The sequence below is a fragment of the Sander vitreus genome, chromosome 10 (assembly GCF_031162955.1).
Source record: "Sander vitreus isolate 19-12246 chromosome 10, sanVit1, whole genome shotgun sequence".
NCBI classification, from domain to species: Eukaryota; Metazoa; Chordata; class Actinopteri; order Perciformes; family Percidae; genus Sander; species Sander vitreus.
Window position 1 is genome coordinate 34,006,712 of NC_135864.1, and position 19,289 is coordinate 34,026,000.

The 19,289-nt window shown below is 39.2% G+C and overlaps 1 protein-coding gene across 2 annotated transcripts in view; it reads right to left on the minus strand.

Moving 5' to 3' along the window:
- tenm2a (teneurin transmembrane protein 2a) overlaps positions 1 to 17,867 on the minus strand; it is a 179,992-nt gene extending 162,125 nt beyond the window's left edge. For both annotated transcript variants that reach the window (XM_078261258.1, XM_078261257.1), the window contains exon 1: positions 17,642 to 17,867. In XM_078261258.1, coding sequence (XP_078117384.1) covers positions 17,642 to 17,867 — 226 coding nt within the window. The remainder of the gene's footprint in view (positions 1 to 17,641) is intronic.
- Positions 17,868 to 19,289: the final 1,422 nt, after the last annotated feature.

Below are 19,289 nucleotides of genomic sequence, written 5' to 3' on the forward strand. Positions count from 1 at the left end.
GGAAAAGGCATGTACACACCCATGCTTTCTTTTTGTAAGTTTTCCTTTGGCGACTCTAAGTCGTTGTATTGAAAAAGACACTGTACGCTTCTACACCCCTCCACCCACGGTTCTGACCCGGGGACACTGGAATACCTAGGCCAATAGCAACACATAGACCGCACCGATTTTCACTGGTATGTCTCATTTTATTCTACCAACAACAAATGCATCAAACAATATAATTGATAAAATAAATATAATATATAATATATAAAGCTATGCTGTCAAAAGATTTTAATGGACACCGAAAATGCTCACTAAGTGGTTGGCAGGCTGTAAACAGTTTAAGCAGCAGTCTACGTCACTGTGGAAGGTAAATTAAACTGCAGCGCTTCTGTTTCATGATAGTACAAATTTTTGGGTTTAGAAGTTTTGAGTTTTTAAAATTTCATGACTCATCTTAAGGCCAGTGGTTACGTGGTCATGCTATAAGCTAGCCACATTTGTAACCTCAGCACGTTGTACATTTCCACACAGTTTGGTCAAATAGCATTCCCTATGCAAACCAAGGTTGACATCTAACTAGCATGTTAAAAGCTAGAGAGAAGAAGAAGAAGAAGAAGAAGAAGAAGAAGAAGAAGAAGAAGAAGAAGAAGAAGAATATGGTGTGGAGTCTGTACAAATGTGGAATTTAAAGATTGAATTCACCCTTGGAAAACATTTAATCACAAATAGGGCTACGTAATGATGATCATGAATTTCTATATATCAAGTTGAATTGATAAAGAAATTATCAGTGGAGTGTGTTGAGGGAATTATTTGTTATTTATGTACATCATTACCGTACACTGCATCATCTATTATGGAATTCCTCCATCTTCTCACCATTTCTCTCTGAATTTATAGCATCATTCACCATTGTGACTTCATCTGCATTGTAATCCTATAGTGATCGGAGTGTATTTACACAGGCAGCAACATCAGCTGGAACGAAAATCATTTGCGTTGGTATCATTTTTTTAATAACTAAAGCAAGGAGCTATTTGCCCCTATGAGATCTAGGATATGATGACCTGAGTTGTATTTTGGTATACTCGCTGTGCTGTGATCTGAAATTGTATTGTTTGTAACTGTTGTATGTCTGAAACTTTGTTCAATGTGCTGCTGCCTGTCTTGGCCAAAACACGCTTGTAAAGGAGATTTTTGATCTCAATGAGACTTTTCCTGGTTATAGCCTACATTTTAAATAAATCAAAAGAAATGTGTCATACATCTGCGTAAACACGTACACGCACGCACACACACACACGCACGCACACGCACGCACACGCACACACACGCACACACACACACACACACACACACACACACACACACATTTAAATGATGTGGCTGGGGAACATGTTTAATTACAGGCTAGGAAGCAAGTGACTCGGCTGAGAAAAAGAGAAAAAAAAAAAACACTTGATAACACTGACATTTACAATCTGTCTCATTTATCACAAACTGCCAAAGCAGAGTCAAAGAGGGTCATTACAGTACATAGTAAACATAGATTAACTCAACTCTCACAAAACCCAAAAAACATTGTCTGATAAATGATTTTTACTCTAAGAAAATTGCAGATGTCAGCATGCATTTCCCTGGACTCTGTCAATTAATTGTCTTGTTTGTTACCCGATATTTGTGCTTGTGTGTGTGTGTGTGTGTGTGTGTGTGTGTGTGTGTGTGTGTGTGGCACGTGCATTTGTGTCTGTGTGAATGAGAGTCAGCATCAGTGTTAAATAGCTGGCACCTTCAGCATGCATTTCCCTGGCCTCTTGCTATTATTTGTTTCATTTGTTACCCAGTGTTTGCATGTGTGGGCAGCATCAGTGCTAATAGCTAGCACCCTCCCTCCATAGGACAGACATGATTTGACAAACTAAGGTGAGATGTACTCTGGTTTGTGTGAATAATGTTATAGAGTGAATCCCAAGGGCACATCAAGTTCTGACAGATCTACACTATACTTAGTGCAAGGCATTTTACTTAGTCCTAAAACAACGATTCATCTCTCCTGCTCATTCAAAAGCACACAGTTTTTACGGCCACATTATGTGATGTAGGGAAAAGAGCTTATGTGAGTCTGTAAACTGGGCCCTATTGACATGTACAGTGTAAAATGCTGGACCAGATGTTACTTGAAGTTAAGTCTCTTTTTAAAGACCTCCTTGCATGTGCAGGGACCACACATACAAACCCACAAGAGCAGTTTCCTGTGTATAAAAGAGCGACTATTGCGATGGAGTGAGTGGTGAGCATTGAAGGAGCGGAGTGGAGTCGGCCCCAGCATATTCTTTAGCGACTCCTCTGCTCTGTTGCTGCAGCTACGGGATGCTTTTGAGTGTCAGCAGCTGGCAGAGGCGCAGAATGCCATCGGAGAAGACAAAGATAAAGAGGGATCGGCGGAAGAGAGGAGGGATTGCATTTAATCTCACCATTAATTTTTTATAGCATGCAGCTGCTTTGTTCTCTCTTTGATCTCCAATGGAATGCATGGACACACAGGCAGGTGTGCATGCAGAAGCATACAAACACACATTCTGTATTTCTTTTATATTATTTGTGTGGATTTTTGCACTCCCAAGAATGTCCAAATGCCTATGCATTTTCAACCCTGTCGCAGACAGTTATGCTACTTTTGTGACACATGGTGCCACCAGCCGCTGCAAGCAATACGCTTCACCATGAGGCATAACATGTGGTAGGTACACACTATCCCCCTGATTCAACCATTCACCATTGTGCAGGAGCCCTGACTAAGCAGAGGAAGTGGTTTGCGAAGCGACAAGGACACCGGCCAAACAGAGTCAGAGTTGTACTCATTGGACAACCACCACCAGGAATCACACCTTGATTTGAATTGGCCAAGGACTTGATAAATCACAAGTATGACCGTGTAATGCAGGTTCCTCTCATCCCGTCATGGAGGATTCCGCAAACAAGTCACATAGGAGGCTGACGGTTAGGGTTAGTCCCTGAATCTCACTGAATAGAGCACATCATGAGAGGCTGCTGCTCTTCTTGCAGATACTTGGAAGTCTCCTCTCGTCAAAGAATGGAAAGGACAGTGGAAAGGAGCAAATTATGCCTGTCCATGTCCATTCTTGTATAGTCTTGAATAGAGGCAGTGGAGGCAATCATGCCAGGATGCGAGTGGCAGAGTTTGGCAGAGTTTTTGGACAAAGCAATCATTGGCTACTGTAGTTATTTGTCCACATTAAAGTTGATTGAGAAAAGGAAATTAAAATGACCATTATATGCCACTGGCTCTTATGGGTTTGATCGGCCTCATCGTAATTATATAAGCACACACATGCACATTTCAGTGCATCTGTGAAGATGACAGGTCAAGCCTATAGAGCTTGTATAGCGGGCAAAGATACACAAAGACACACACGGCATGTACATTCTCAGAGTCATAGAGAGGGCCTCAATATAACAAATGTGTATGATCACTAAGGCAACAAAACAGGAACAGCGAGGGTTAAAAAAAAAAAGAATGAGACAGAGAAAGCAGGTATAAAAGGTGTGACAGAAGAGCAAAAGAGGACATAAAAGAAAGTGAGGAAAAAAAGTGAGAGATGGAAAGATGGAGAGAGAATGAGTAGGGACAGTAAATGATGTTGAGTGTTGTCCGGGCAGTAAGGCAGACAGGTGGGTGGTGTGGATTATCTGTGTGGTTTCCATCCCTGAGGGGAAAGCAGCAGAGGAGAATGTAGAGGGACTCATTTAGATCCTTCTAAAAGGAAAGGCCAAAGCTTCTAGAGACTGCAGTGGCTGTGATAATGCCTGCTGTCTAGTGGTGGACCTGGGGAGTCGACACACCACTGGGGTGTGTTGAATAGGAGCATCAAGAAAGACTGGGAGAAAGGCAAGAAGATGCACAGTATGGGTTGAAAGATCAGAGAGGTGAAAGTCTGCAGACAAAAAAAGAGAGACTGCAGTGAGAGAGAAGAGGTGTAGTGTGCTTCAGTGCACTGCTCAGAGTGGCATATTAGAGTTTACACTGTATTTGAGTCGTGGGATTATCAGTTAAGCATTGATACAAGCATTTTCAGCCTGAACGAACCCGCTAAGAAAATACGACAGGAAACTGAGACTTTTATATGTTAAAAAAAAGCAAACGTGTAGGCAAAGCTTTCTCTGTTATTTCTGGCTATATGTGAATGAGGCTTGTAACATTATTGGAATCAGTGATGTTTTCAAATATGTTGCTTTGTGGTGTTAAATAGTGAACACTTGTAATGAGCTTACCAGGCTGCTGCATGTTATGGTGAGGAAATAATGTGTTATTTGGCTGTGCTTATCCAAGCAGACTAGGTAATAAGGATGTAATGGGGAAACAGTGGAGTTGAGATCCAATGAAAGCGGGGGGTCTGGAATACACAAGCAAACACGCTTTATCAAAATCAGCAATAAGCCGTTTGGGACAGCTAGTGTTCAAACACTGAGAATAAACTGAAAAGGAAAATTATTTACTTGAAATTTGCATGGTATTCAGAAATTTAAAATATAGCCTGGTATAGCTGCATCATTTGATATATATATATTAGGGCTGTCAATCGATAAAAAAATGTAATCAAATTAATTACATTCTCTGTGATTAATTAATCTAAATTAATTGCACACATAATTAACGGTGCCTGAACCGATACTTTTTAATAAAGTTAGAAAAAAAGAAAAAAAAGAAAGGTACTAAACAACAGTCGGTGACATTAAAGAACGGCTTGTTTATTGCTAAGGCCATATGGTCAAAATTAAATGATTTAATAATAATGTAATAACTATAACAATAACTTATTTCACTAGTAAATTGCTGTTGAACGACAAAAACAACCACCAGATAGGAAAAGGACATTTACAATAACTTCGAATGCACCATGACGCTGTAAATTACCAGTTTCATTGAACGCACCATCTGTGTTTTTCCGACAACAGCAGCTGCAGATTGTTACATCCCGGTGTTGAATCCTTTTTGCTTTCAAAGAACTTTATTATTCCAGTACAGAAACATACAAACGTTGAAAACATTAAATGCATACATACATACAAACATAGAAAAGGGGCGCATGAAATTTACATCAAGAGAGGTTGAAAGGCATTGTAAATGTTCAGAGTCTGGATGGCTTTCTTATATGTCAGTCATTTTTAAATTGGTGAATATTCGGTTTCCTTTCAGACCATTTGCATTTATGGATATAAAATTTCCCAAATAAAATTAAAAGATTCAAAATGAAAATATGGCATTTTTCCAAATCATTTCCTTCATAGTAAAAAATAATGTCTCTACTTTGTAATTTTATCTTAGAGCCACACAATACATAAAATACATCCTCCACATCAATCCAGAACAATCTGACATAAAAACATTCACAAAACATATGTGCAATCATCTCTGTGAAAACCCCACAACATGTGCAGTATTCAGAAAGTTCAGATTTATATTTCTTTAAAATTTGATTTGTTGGGTAGATGCAATGGACAATTTTGAAAAATACTTCCTTAACTTTATTACTAACAACATATTTATTATAATAGGTCCAAATCAAATTCCAATTGATATTCCCAAATTGGTTATTCCAATAATTTTTGCATCGAGCAACTGTGGGGCAATGTGTCAAATGTCTAAAATATCTATTGTTGCACTTTTTATCCTTTATGTCAATGCCATTTAATAAAACATCTGTTCTAAATGTTGACTGATCATTTGACACATTACTACTCTGCAGCGGTCTTATATAACCCGTGGGTATGCTATATTCTCGTGCTATTATTGGAATATTAAACTTCATTAAGAATTCTGAATATGTAAGTAATTGACCATTGTCATTAATCAGCTGGGAAATCAATAAAATTGTTTTGTTTTGGACCCAATTGGGATAACATATGGACTTGTTCTTACACTTTACATCTTTATTATTCCATATCAAATGTTTGTGGGGTGAAAAGGTGTGTTTATAAATAAGAAGCCAACATAAAAACACCTGTCTATGAAAGTTAGATAGCTGAAGAGGGATTTTATCAATATCAAAATTGCATTTTAGTAAGAATTCAACACCCCCAACTTTTTGAAAAATAAAGTTTGGAATGAAATACCACAGTTTATCTTTATTGTTTATATAATGTTTAATCCAGTTCACCTTGAAAATTCTATTAGATGTATGGAAATCAAGAACATTCAAACCTCCTTGATTGTATGGATTACATAAAGTATTTTTATTTAAATAGTGAGGCTTATTTTTCCATATGAAATTGAATAATGTAGAATCTATTTTCTTAATAAAAGGTTTTGGAACATCTAAGACTTTGGCCAGATAAACTACTCTGGATAATCCTTCAGTTTTGGATAAAAGTACCCGACCTTTGAGTGATAAATCTCTCATGAGCCATCTATCAAATTTATTTTTGACTTTTGGAATGAGAGGTTGAAAATTGGATTTCATCCTTTCTGTCTGATTTTTACAAATATTAATTCCTAAGTATGTTACTTCCTCTTTAACAGGAATACCCTCAAATTCTGTTGTATGTATATTGCTTTCTTTGAGTGGAAAAAGGGTACATTTTTTAATATTTAACGCTAATCCTGAAATTTTAGAGAACACATTAAGACAATCAATAACTTTTTAAACCTGAAATTCATCTTTTAAGAAAACAGCTGTATCATCAGCTAGCTGGCAACATTTGATTTCTTTCCCTACAACGTTAATGCCTTGAAAGTTCTCATTGTACAAATATAGGGCCATTACTTGCATTACTAAGAGAAACAAAAATGGGGCCACAGGATCTCCTTGTTTTATACCACGGGATATGTTGAATCTATGAGTTGTTCCCCACGGAAGTTTAACTGAACTATTGCAGTCATTATACAAAGTTTGTATTGCGTTTTTTAAAATAAAAAAATCTAGTAAATCTAATACATCAAATAGAATACTGTGCTTTACAGTATCAAAGGCCTTATATATGTCTATGAATAAAATGTAGCTGTTGTCTGTTATGTAATTCTTATAGTCAATCAGATCTAAAATCAAATGAATATTGTTACTGATGTGCCACCTTGCATAAATCCAGATTAGCAGTCATCTGTAATTGTGTCTAGACATGCCTTGAGTCTTTGTGCAAAGATGTAAGAGACTCATTTTGTATCATTATTAGTTAGGGTTATGGGTCTCCAGTTATCAAGCACAAGTTTGTCTTTATTAGGTTTAGGTATCAAGGTAATTATACCCTGACACATAGTTGGTGGAAGTTTGCCAACGTCTATAGCTTCTCTGAAGACGTGAAGTAAAAATTCAGAAATATGATCTTGAAATACCTTATAGAATACACCAGTAAAGCCATCATTACCAGGGGCTTTATTAACTTTCAGTTTACTAATATTCTTTTTTAATTCATAGAGTGACAATGCTTGATCACAGATATCTTTTTGAGTTTGGTCAATACCTCGTGCCTCGTTTGTTATAGAGATGAAAATATCAGATGTGTTAAAACTGCCATTTTGCTCGAAATAAAAGTTTTTATAAAAGTCTTCCACAAAGTTTGAAATTTCAGGGGGATGTTCAGATATCTGCTCTTTAATCTTAAGTTTATGTATATTATTAAGACTGGCATTTGTTTTTTCTAAACTATGAAAATATTTAGTGTTTCTTTCACCATGTTCCATCCATCGCTGTCTAGACCTGATAAAAGCCCCCCGTGCTAAATATTGATACACATTTTCCAACTCAGATTGTAATTCAGTTAACTTATTGATATCTGTTTGAGACATATTGTCTTTTTCATAAATAGAAATGATATTGTTAAGTATTCTGTCTTGTTCAAATCTTTTCTCTTTTGCTAATTCTTTACCCCTTTTAATTGCCATATTCCGAATCTGAAGTTGTGCATATTCCCAGTGTTGACCATACATTTTTTCTTCTTGAGCTTTCCTCCAATTTTCATTAATAATTTCCTTTGCTTTTTCTTTAAAGATTTTATCACATAAAAGTGTATTGTTCAATTTCCAAAAATTTGGATTACATCTAATTAACTGGTTCTTTGTATGCAATGTTCAGTGAAGATTGAAGGTTGTATTTTAACTTCTTTTACTTTATCTATGAGTTCATTTGATATAAGCCAAAAGTCAATGCTGGATCTAATTGATGAATCTTTGTTATTCCAAGTGAACTGGATTTGATCTGGATTATTTACTCTCCAGATGTCACAGCAATTAATTAATTAATTAATTACATTAATAAATGTAAGCATAGGTTATTCAATTCTCCATATGTGCCTTTTAAAGATCTTTGAGGGTAACAATCTTTTGTGGGATTGCTAATACTATTCTAATCCCCTCCTAACAGTAATTTAGCATTTATGAAGGTATTCAGTAAAGTACAGATTTCATTTTCAAATTCCTCAAATAAAATTGTGTTTCTTAGGCTGTTATTATATCCATATATGTTACCCAGAATGAAAATATCATCCATAAATTCAGAAATTAAAATAATCCACCTTCCAGAATCATGACCAACTGTTTTAAGTACTTTTCCCTGAAAGGATCCTTTCAGAATAGCTACACCAGCGGCGTTATTATTACCATAAGCCATCCATATGTTATCTCTCCATTGACTTTTCCAAAAATTGAAATCTGAAACTAAGGCATGCGTTTCTTGAAGAAAAGAAAAATCTGCCTTGAAACTCTTACAAAATAAAAAAATAGCCTTCCTCTTTACCTGTTCTCGTATACCCCTTACATTAAATGAACAAAGTGACAGAGACAGGTTGAACAATAAAACAAAAAAGTATCTAGAAAAAACTAGTGTTAAATGAACCATGTGCAAAATGCTTTTCTTCACCTTTTGAATATTAATAAATTGCAACAAACAGGCATACGATTATATACATCTGACCTCTGAGACTGTGCTTTTCTAACATTGAGAAAAATATTTTTTGGGATGAAAGTGCCTTAAAAGTGGAATCTCAATATTTCAATTACTTCAGAACACTATTTCTTTTAGTTTTAATTTTAGATTAGATCTAAGCTTTAGAACTAAGCTTTCAACAAAACATAAATGTAACTTTTTATATTTGTTTCCAACCCAGTTGTGTGGAGTTTATTTTCCATCAACTATTACACTCTGATTTCTTTACCATCAACGAAGGCTCTGGCTCCGACAAAGAAAGCTTTTTTCCCCTGCTTGCGTGCCTCTTCAATCCGTGGCCAAAGTTTGTTGCGAGCTTCCTTGTCTTTTGTGGTCAAATCTTCTCCAAATTTCAGCTTCTTTATCTTGAGGAACTCCGACTCCTTTGCACATTTCCACAACATTTCTTTCGTCGACCGGGATGTAAATCTTGTTATCACTGGCCTAGTTTTACCACTGTCTCTCCTTCCAATTCTGTGGCTCACGTCAATGTGGAAGCGTAGATCTTCTCCGGCGTTTGGTATGATTGTGCTACAGATGTCCACGACACGCTGCTTCACATCCTACCCCTCTTGCTCTAGTAGGTCGTATAGGCGCAGATTCCATCTGCGGTAGTAACGTTCCATCTCATTCATCTTATCTTCCATTACTGTTATTCTCTTTTGATGGTCATCACTGACTTGTTTAACCGTTGTAATGTCTTTTTTCACGTCACGTACTTTTTGGAAAAGAAATTCTGAAGATTTCTTCAAGTATTCTTCTTAATCAGTATTGCGAGACAGTCGGCATTTTCTTTAATTATTTCGGCCACAAGCCTAACAATATTATCTTGCATCTCAGAGAGAGTGGGCTCCGTTTTCCCTTTTTTTGTAGCAGGTGTACTTGGTGCGGAGTCTGGGAGTGGAGTTACTTCTGGGTCAGTGTTAGTATATGAGTGCATATCTCCCAACTTCCATGACGTCCTCTGTTAAGTTTTTGTTTGAGGAGAATGTGAACATGTTTGTTTTTTTACCTTGGTCTCTTGTTCTTTTATCCCCCATCGTTGAGGTCTTTGTAGTGTTCGTCTTTGTTGTTGTCAGTTAGTTTATTCGTCTTTGTTGTGGTGAGTTGTCTGAGCTAGCTAGCTAGTGTGACTCCTGTTAGCTTGTTCGTCTTCGTTGTCGGAGTTAACTAGCTAGACTCCCGTTAGCTAGTCCCAGTTGTTGGTTTTACAGCAAATGTAAAATATAGACGTTCAGAAAATGGTCAATGAGAGTCACAAGCTGTTTGCTTCAAATAAATTCCACTTTGAAGGTGAGAAAAACATTTTAAAGTTTAGCAACGCAATTTCTCGACTGTTGCTGTAGCCATCTCCTTGCGCCTCCTCAGCCGGGCTTTGCCGTTACTCTGCCCGGTGTTGAATCCTCTACAGTGAAACACAGTCAAACTTTACACCGTTTAGCATTAGCTGTCAGCATTTTAACCGTGTTTAATCCAGCTACTAGCTAGCAGTAGGCTAACGTTAGCTGCTGTCGAGTATAGTGTTAACTAGCTAGCGGTAGGCTAACATTAGCTGCTGTCGAGTATAGTGTTAACTAGCTAGCGGTAGGCTAACGTTAGCTGCTGTCGAGTATAGTGTTAACTAGCGTCATGTGCAGCGGTGTTTGTGTTTCAGAGCATCAGAGAGAAGAGCAGACGATTTGTATAAGTAAATGTTCCAGTTAATGATCCAGGCAGAACATTCTCGTCTCCCTCCTTCATTTTACAGTCCAATGGTGCTAGAACGGCTCCGGGTCAAAAGTCAATATGGAATGGATTAATCTGCGTTATTTTTTTTTAACACATTATTTTTTCTCAGATTAATTAACCGAAATTAACGCGTTATTTTGACAGCCCTAATATATGTCAAACGATTAATTTTTTTTAAACGCGATTAATCGCTGAATTTCTATAGTTAATCACGATTAATCGCATATTTTATCACATGATTAAAATTCTATTATTTTGCATTTCAGAACAGTTTGTAAGTACATATTAACAATTGAAAGACATTCTTACCAGTGGATTTTGATTGGGAATCAAATGAATGCAAAGAAAGTTACTTTATGAACTTGATTTTAAGATTTGTAATTATTTATTTACTGTAAACAAAAGAAGAATGTGTGAATCTGTCATTATTGCACAATTCCTTCAAGTACCTAACTAAAACCTAAAGATCCCTGTCCTTACTAGAGTCAATCTAGTGTTTAGTAACTAAATAATGTTGATTCCTCACTGACGTCCAGTGATCAGCGGTTAATGAGACAGCGTTTGCAGCACCTTGCAGCAGTTCCAGTGTGGCTGCTTTCTCCGTGTCCTACAGGCTGTGTGGGGCTGCTGTCCCCATGAGACGGGTCAGAACATGCCAACCGTAGTACGTCTTTAAGACCCGAGTCTTCTACGATGCTGACAGGTCTGCAGTTAGTTACCACCCGTTTCACAAGATCTGTAGTAATTTTTGGGGATTTGGTTTCATCCACAGGTCGGCAAGTAGCATTCTAGCGGGTGCTTAGCTCCGTAGGTTGTAGCTCAAGCTTGACGTGCTTCGTGATATTTTAATTCGGCTTTACACAACGTGCATATGGCTTTGGACTTGTTTACGAGCCGTCCGGGAAAATAAAATGCTCCATTCAGTTATTGCTGCTGTGTTTCTCCATCATGCCTGCAGCCTGCAGCAGCAGGATGTGTTAGGAGGAAGTGGCAGCTTGATGATCAATAACGGTGCTGCAAAGGGTCAAAATAGTAGCCTGTTAGGTACGACGCAAAGCTGAGTGAAGTGTAAAATAAATTAATAAATGCCGGCATGCGATTAATGCGATTAAAAAAAATGTATCACATCGCGTCGGCCCTTAATCGCATCGCGATTAACGCGTTAACGCTGACGATTAACGCGTTAACGCTGACAACCCTAATATATATATACGCTGACAACCCTAATATATATATATATATATATATATATATATATGATAATTGCTATTAAGTTTCACTTAATTCATTCAGCCTGACATTGTATTAACAACAAGTCCTCCAAACCATATGACGAAATAGGTTGTTTATTCATACCCTCTAATACAACCCATAGGAGTGTTTTCATGAATTAGTGCCCCTAGTGGTGGCAGGAAATATGACCCACAGTTTTCCGTCCTCATATCTAAACCAGAGAACGTAACGTCATGGTTTTAAACATGTCCTTAAAGTTGAGAAACGGTCGCAGTTTGATTAGGTTTAAACGGGTTTCATGCTACTTGCATTCAGCACGGCCAAGGCGCTGCAGACGGTGCCCATGGTCTTCACAAACCGTGTGGTCATTCACACCGATTGTGGTCAAAACAGTCAGAGCATCGGTCAGAGCGGCTCAAAGAACTGACTTCTTCTCTTCCGTAGCCAATCACTGCAATAGGGTGTTTGCGTTGTTACAAAATCTTGCAGGTGCGCGGCCGCGTTTACATCAAATCGCCGTCCAGACCGCCCGGACTGCGCTGGACACAAGAAGCATGAAACACGTTTTATGCACTACTTAGATAAGTTTAGATCAACTCTGTTATGGTACACTTCCAGTTTCACACTTGAGGCAGAGCCTTGTTTCATTAAGTAATACAAAACAAAAACAACGGGACAGGTGAGAGTTCTCCATTTGTTTGACCCATCCACCACCCCAACCTGCCTCTTTGTGCGGAATTTGGAACAAATTCTAAATTGTTGGAGCAGGACGAATATGTTGGATGTAGGAGGAATACATTATCATTAACAGTTTCCTAATGGACTGGGAGGAAAGTCCACAAAAAATATTTCTTGCCTGGGAGGCAAAACACAAATATACAGCATCCGAGAAAGTCTCCAAACACACTCCAAACATGGTTCCAAGGGGAGATGATGTTCCTTATTTAAGTTGAATTTACGCTTCAGGAATCACTGAAGTTCCAGTGAAGTTTTCATGCATAACGATATGCAGTGAGAAAGTTATTTTCAAAGGCAATGATATCTTTGCCTACAGTAAGCTGTAGCAGAACTATTGTGCACATCTAGAAATATAGTAAGAAAAGCAAGAATTTCTTTAAGAGTTTTACATGATAGCAAAACTGGAAATATACCTATCATAAACCTGTTTGTACAATAGAAAAGACGGTTTTGATTATTGAAGAAAGGTGTTTGTGTTCTTAGAGTGTTGTGCAATAATCTCATTCAAAGATCCAAACATCTGCCAAGCATCTCCTAATTTGCACTGCATAACTAAATGTAAATTATCTTTCAGAATTACAAAAACAGCCCCAAAAACAATTTGAAAAAAAGGTACATTGTGCCCGCATTTGTGCCTAAGAAATGTTTGCATGTGCAGGAATGAAGTCTTAGCAACAAAAACAGTGAAGATCATCAAGATAAATGTCACTGGAGTATGAACTGTTCTGCAGGTGAGTCAATTAGCTACTTAACAGACCTTTCTGATGTTTTTAAACAGCAATGATGCGTTTTGTGGGCGGAGCCTAACTGTTGAAAGAAAGTGAAAGTCGTGGTTTTCCAACCCACTTTAGATGAAACCACGGCCACTGAAGCCTCAAAAGTTGTGCTCATTTAAAGTATTTATGTTTTTTTGGACCGAAATTGAGACAATAAGTAGTAGGGTTGGGCGATTTGTTGACTGATTTTGTCATTTTATTTTACTAAAGTAATTGGTTCGCCTCGGAAAAATGATCAGCTGCTCCGCGGGCAGAGGGGAGACAGCATGTAGAGCCAGTTACATACTACTACTAGATACATCTTACTTTATGAATTAAGGATTTATTTTGATCAAACCAGAGCTGGTGATTGTTGGAACAGTGGAAAAACTAAGCTTAGTTTGAGTTTGAATGAAGTGTGGAGGTTTTGGACGACTTAAGGTAATTAAATGAAGTTAGGTAAAGGAGAGAAACTTGAATTCAGAAGGTGCAGGTTGTATATTTCTGTTTAATAAGGAAATAGGTGTAAGAATATTTCCTTTCTTGACAGTTTGGGAGTTTATCTTGTTTATTTCTTAGACTAAAAAAAGCTAAGAGAGCTTGAGGAACGTAGCAAACTCGCTGCTGGAACACATCTCCCAGCTCACTAAGTAGGGGGGCAGGGGTAGTTGCCGCAGCCACTGCCACTCACACCTGGGCCAATACATCGACAGTCCCTGCTGCCGATTGCTGGCTGTCAGTGGTTGGTACATTTTAACATATCGCCCAACCCTACTCGCAGTCTTCCGGCTGGCAGACTACGTCGCTGGGAGGAGAGCAGAGGGCAGCTCCATTTCGGGGATGGATAACCTAGGGCTGGCTAGGTAGCTAGCTGAATATCCGTCTCTGGAGCCAGCACTGCCGCTGACCATCACTCAGCTGTTTGGCTCATTTTCTGTAACCAGTGTAGGATTAAAGAATGGTGGAATTAGCAAGCTAGCTAGCTAACTAGCCAGCTGTCCCTGAAAAACAGTAAATCCATCATTGTTTCTGCTGTTTTTCTGCCAACCACAATGCGTGCACAACTCCAGTGATGTAACCGTGCATCCACTCCAAATTGGTCTATATGGAACTCAGCAACAGTTTGTGTGAGTGTATGTACGTGCATGTGTGACGCACATGCTCACTGGGTGCTCCAGTCCCACTCACTCCTTTTATGTCTCACACAGGAGTCTAATGATAGCCGTGAGGGCAAGTCAATATGCATTAACACACCACAGACCTGTAAATTGTTTGTGCAACACATAACCACTAAAGCAAAATTACATGCTGAGAATAGCTACGGATGACCTCAAAACTACTCGACAAGAAGCAGCAACGCCATGATGGCTCACCCAACCAAAAAAAACATAATAATTAATAATAATTTAATCAAAGTTAATCATATTTTATAGTGTGACCTCATAAGCGCATGCATTACTAATATCACATGTCAGTTCAGACGTCAAATCTCCCCTTCTATTTGTTAGGTTTTCAATAAAACAACAAGGACATTAAATAAAGTCTCCCCTATGTCCAATTTTTTGTAATTACTGTTGACAAAAAGAAAGTTTCTGTCTACTCTTACCATCTTGCCTGTAAATTACAAGCTGTTCAAAGGAGGAACACATTATTTCAATCCCTCACTCTCTCAAGTACTAGTTACAAAAATGTCTGGCTGAAAGAGGGAGACAACTCGATTCATCTGCTGCTTCTCTCTCTCCGTCTTTCTCACTCTAACTCCTTTTCTTTCTCCTCCTGTGGTGTCACAGTCCATATGGTGCTGCAACACTGTTGGTCTCCTGTGGCCACACTTCCCACGATGCATCTGTGGCTCTGGGATTTCGAAAGAGCTGATAGGCTGAGAGGGCTTTGGTATCGACCAGCTATCACCTGGTGTGAGGTCAGCTCAGTGCAGCAGTGGAGTGTGTCCGGACAGCACACACCACTGACTTCCAATCTTTCGAGCATCCCGCCAATCAATCATCCATTTTCTATGGTCACCTTTGACTCCGCACAGCAAAAAATGCTCTTCGGTTGTATTCTTTAAAAACATGTGCGCAATTCAACAGTTCTCTTCTTTAAGCTACTGTCAGATTGATCAATTTCTCTTACTTTTTTGAAACCACTCACAGTCACACATGAAACCTTGACAGTAGGTCTACCTTTTCAAGCTATAATGATGTTCTAGTTAGAAAATACCATCAAGGACTCTCTAACATGCAGCCATTTCTCTGTGAAGGTGATTTTACTGTTATTCTCTTATCTGCATTCATGTGTTGTATTGCCCTGAGCTCTCTGCCTCTCGTGTCTGTGGCCATGCAGAGAAAACAGAGCTTAGCACAGATCAATCCCATTGAGTCTGACTCCTTTCACTAGCCAGGGATCAATACTGCCTGTTTCATGTCCTTATGCAATATACACACATGCACACACACACACACACAGTTTAAAGACATGCCTATGAGAGCAGGCCCACCCCTTTTGAGATGACCTATCGGCCTATCGGCTAACTTGCTCACCAGGGGATACAGAAGTTCATTATGACAGGCTTTCCGGTGCTAAAGGTCTGCTTTGGTCCTCTGCTGCAAAGTGCAGCTTTTACACCATCTGATTACATTAACAGCTTGCCATGAGGCCTAGCAAGAAACACACAGTGGCTAAAAGTAGTATACAGCTGCAAAACCTTTACAAAGTGCAGCAATGTGACTGTTTAATGTGTGATAACAGATGTTTGAAAATCACATGACAGGACTGGAAGGGTTCTAAAAGTGATGAGCTATGCTTGGCTCAACCATACGTGCTGGACAGGAAAATAACTACTGGAGCTGCACTGAGAACAGAGATAATTGGTAAATTGGTGAAGGAAATTGCTCCATCCTTGAGTTCCTACTAGTACATGTCTGTGAGGTTAACATGACGCCAACAATAGCAACCTGTTAGCTTAGCTTAGCACAGAGATGGAAATCAGGGGAAAACAACTTGCTCAGTCCAAAGTAAAAAAAAAGAAATGTGCCTATGAGCACCTATATTGCTCTTTAAAGGTACACTGTGTAGTGTTTTAAGTATTTTATTAGCTAAAATCAATGTCTTCATTCATAAATATGTCCTCATTGGTGTAAAATGACCTCTGCCAATGATCTGATTTATCCTCATAAGCGAAGAATTTCTTCTCTGTATTTACATTGGACGGGTAAGTCCAAGGAGGCTTCCATGTCGTTCCTCCATTTTGAAAAACTATAATGGCTGAGAGGGACATGGAGCACTAGCAACGCGTTTTCATTCAGAGCCAGCGTCACGTGACTGAAACCAGCTGAAACGGAGAAGGAGATCAGTGAGAGGCGCTGGTCACTGCACTTTAGTTCATAATGGAGGATCATACTTATGCCGAGACACAGGAGAACGGATCCTCGTCGCCAAAAAAGGGAATTAAAAAGGCAACGTGACCGGTGAATTCAAAACACGGGGGTAAACATCGGGGTAGCCTTTCCCAGGTGGAAAGAGCTAATGAAGGAGAAAGACTTTCAAAGGGAAGTTACCGGCTTTCTTCTCCACAGGTAAGTCAATGTTACGGTCTAAATTACTTATACATGCTCACACTAACGATTCAATGCAGTTTGCAGTTTGTTTGAAATAACGAACCTCATCACCCAAAAGAAAACTTGATAAATAGCTTCTTGGTACATAACGGCTACTGTAGTTGCAACAAGCATTTGAAAAAGTGAGGCGCTAGAGAGCACTATTCATTTGAATGCAAAATACAATTTCACCGCTAGATGAGAGAAATTCCTACACAATGTACCTTTAATTAACACATTACACTGTGTTTGTGTAATCCACACAAAAAGTGTAAAAACAACATGTTGTGGTTCCGCATAGAACATCCTGTACAACCACAACATGTTGAAGATATATCATGTTCATTAGTGAGCTTTAGAGGTGTCCCCTTTGGACAAAACAAGCATAGCTGTCTTTTTTTCTAAGCTAAGCTAAGCTTACCAGCTGATTGCTCTAACTACATAGTTAGCGTACAGACAACAGAGAGGTATCAATATTCTAATCTCACTCTTGGCAAGAAAGAAAGCTAAGCATATATTTCCCAAAATGTTGAACTATTCCTTTAAAATCATTAAATTGACTTGATTTTGCGTGTAATGTCTCCAGTCCAGCACAGTATGGATCAAGCCCCAAGCTAAGGTGTAATAAAGCATTTAAAGGGAATGCTTTTTTCCACAAACTCACCTTGCCTGGAGTACTCATCAGCCTCGTGGTGAACCAGGTCAGTCACGCAGCCGCCATAGTGCAGCCTCTGCTCATGGTCGAAGGCCTTGAGCGTCTCGCTGGAGCTGTAGGACTTCTGGGTAGGCACACGACACTCATCTGCATCCAGGGAGGAGTTGTTGTACTGGGAGTCTTTGGAGCAGCGACCCCTGGTAAGGGAGCGGTGCCTACGATCCTTCAGATCCATGCTGAGGTTGGGTGGGGTGGGTGGAGGTGGGGATGGGGTTGCAGGGAAAAAGATGGAAGTAGAGGAAGAGGAGGAGGAGAAAGTGGTAGGTGGGGGATGAAATGGCCTCCTAGCGGGGCTCCGTAATGTAAATCTCCACTTCAGTCACCTGGAAAACAGATAGATAGAGAGGGAGAGATGGAGAGAGTGGAAAAGAAAGTGAAAAAGGTTGGTTTAAATTGAATGGGTGCACTGCTGTGACTCATTCCTGCTTTGATTCCCCCGGAGAATCTACAGGGAAAGTTAGGTAAGAGGGAGTGCGTTGAATGGACATTTGAGCAACCAGGCAAATATACAACACATCGGAGTATTGATGCGGGATAAGTAAGGCTATTTGTGCTATGTGGGGAGAAACAGAGCTGCCATTGCCGGGGTCCACAGAGATAGTCAACCATCGACCGGGCCGATGAATAATGGTCAGCCAGCATTTAAATCCATGACAAAAAAACAGGGAGTGACTCTAACACGGTCCAGTTGTCTTAAACTGATGACAGCTACACATAAATACAGACACACAAAGGGGGAACGACGATGTCAAGAAAGTGTGAGGAAAGTCAAGAGGAAAGATAGACAGAATTATGGGAAAAGAGACGCAGATTATCTAGGCTGGAAACGGTAAAGTGCAAGAAAAAAGAAAAGCAGCCGGATGCAACAGGAAGAATGGAAGAAGAGGAGAAATGACTTGAGGGCATTGCTAGTCTCTCCCTCATTATCAGAGTGAGAATGAATCCCGCTTCCTTAGAGGCTGTAAGGGATAATCAAACACAACCAGATGCAGATATACATACACACACACACACACACACACACACACACACACACACACACACACACACACACACACACACAGTCACAACAACAAACATACTGGTATCTGCACAGTGTTACCTGGCCCTGACTCAGCTTGTAACACCGCTGAACATGTGCATCAACACATCACCTGCTCTGCTATTACGCCTGATCAGTCCATTGCTATGGCATCAGAACCAGCCCCCTTTTAATTTATTCAAATCTTATACATGTTGACGCAGATTATACATGATTATGATGCTAATACAGCATGATTCTAGCGCAGCGGCCTTGAGCAATGCATTACATTAGCAGTTAAAGATCAAAGTACAACAATACAACAACCAGCAGTAATTGACAGGAATGCTTCCAGCAGCTGCCTGTATGGGATATTTATGGTAATAAATAGGTCATCCATGTTGCTATTGCTTCAGGCTGAGGAAAGTCTGGTCCACCCACTGCATTACAGCGTAGCGTTGCATTTTCAGTAAAAACATATCTCTCAGTCTGGACAGTATGTATTTCTAAAGAATAGACATCATTTCAGAATATGTGATTGCATACTGGGACTGTGGAAGAAAGAGAAGGGAGAAA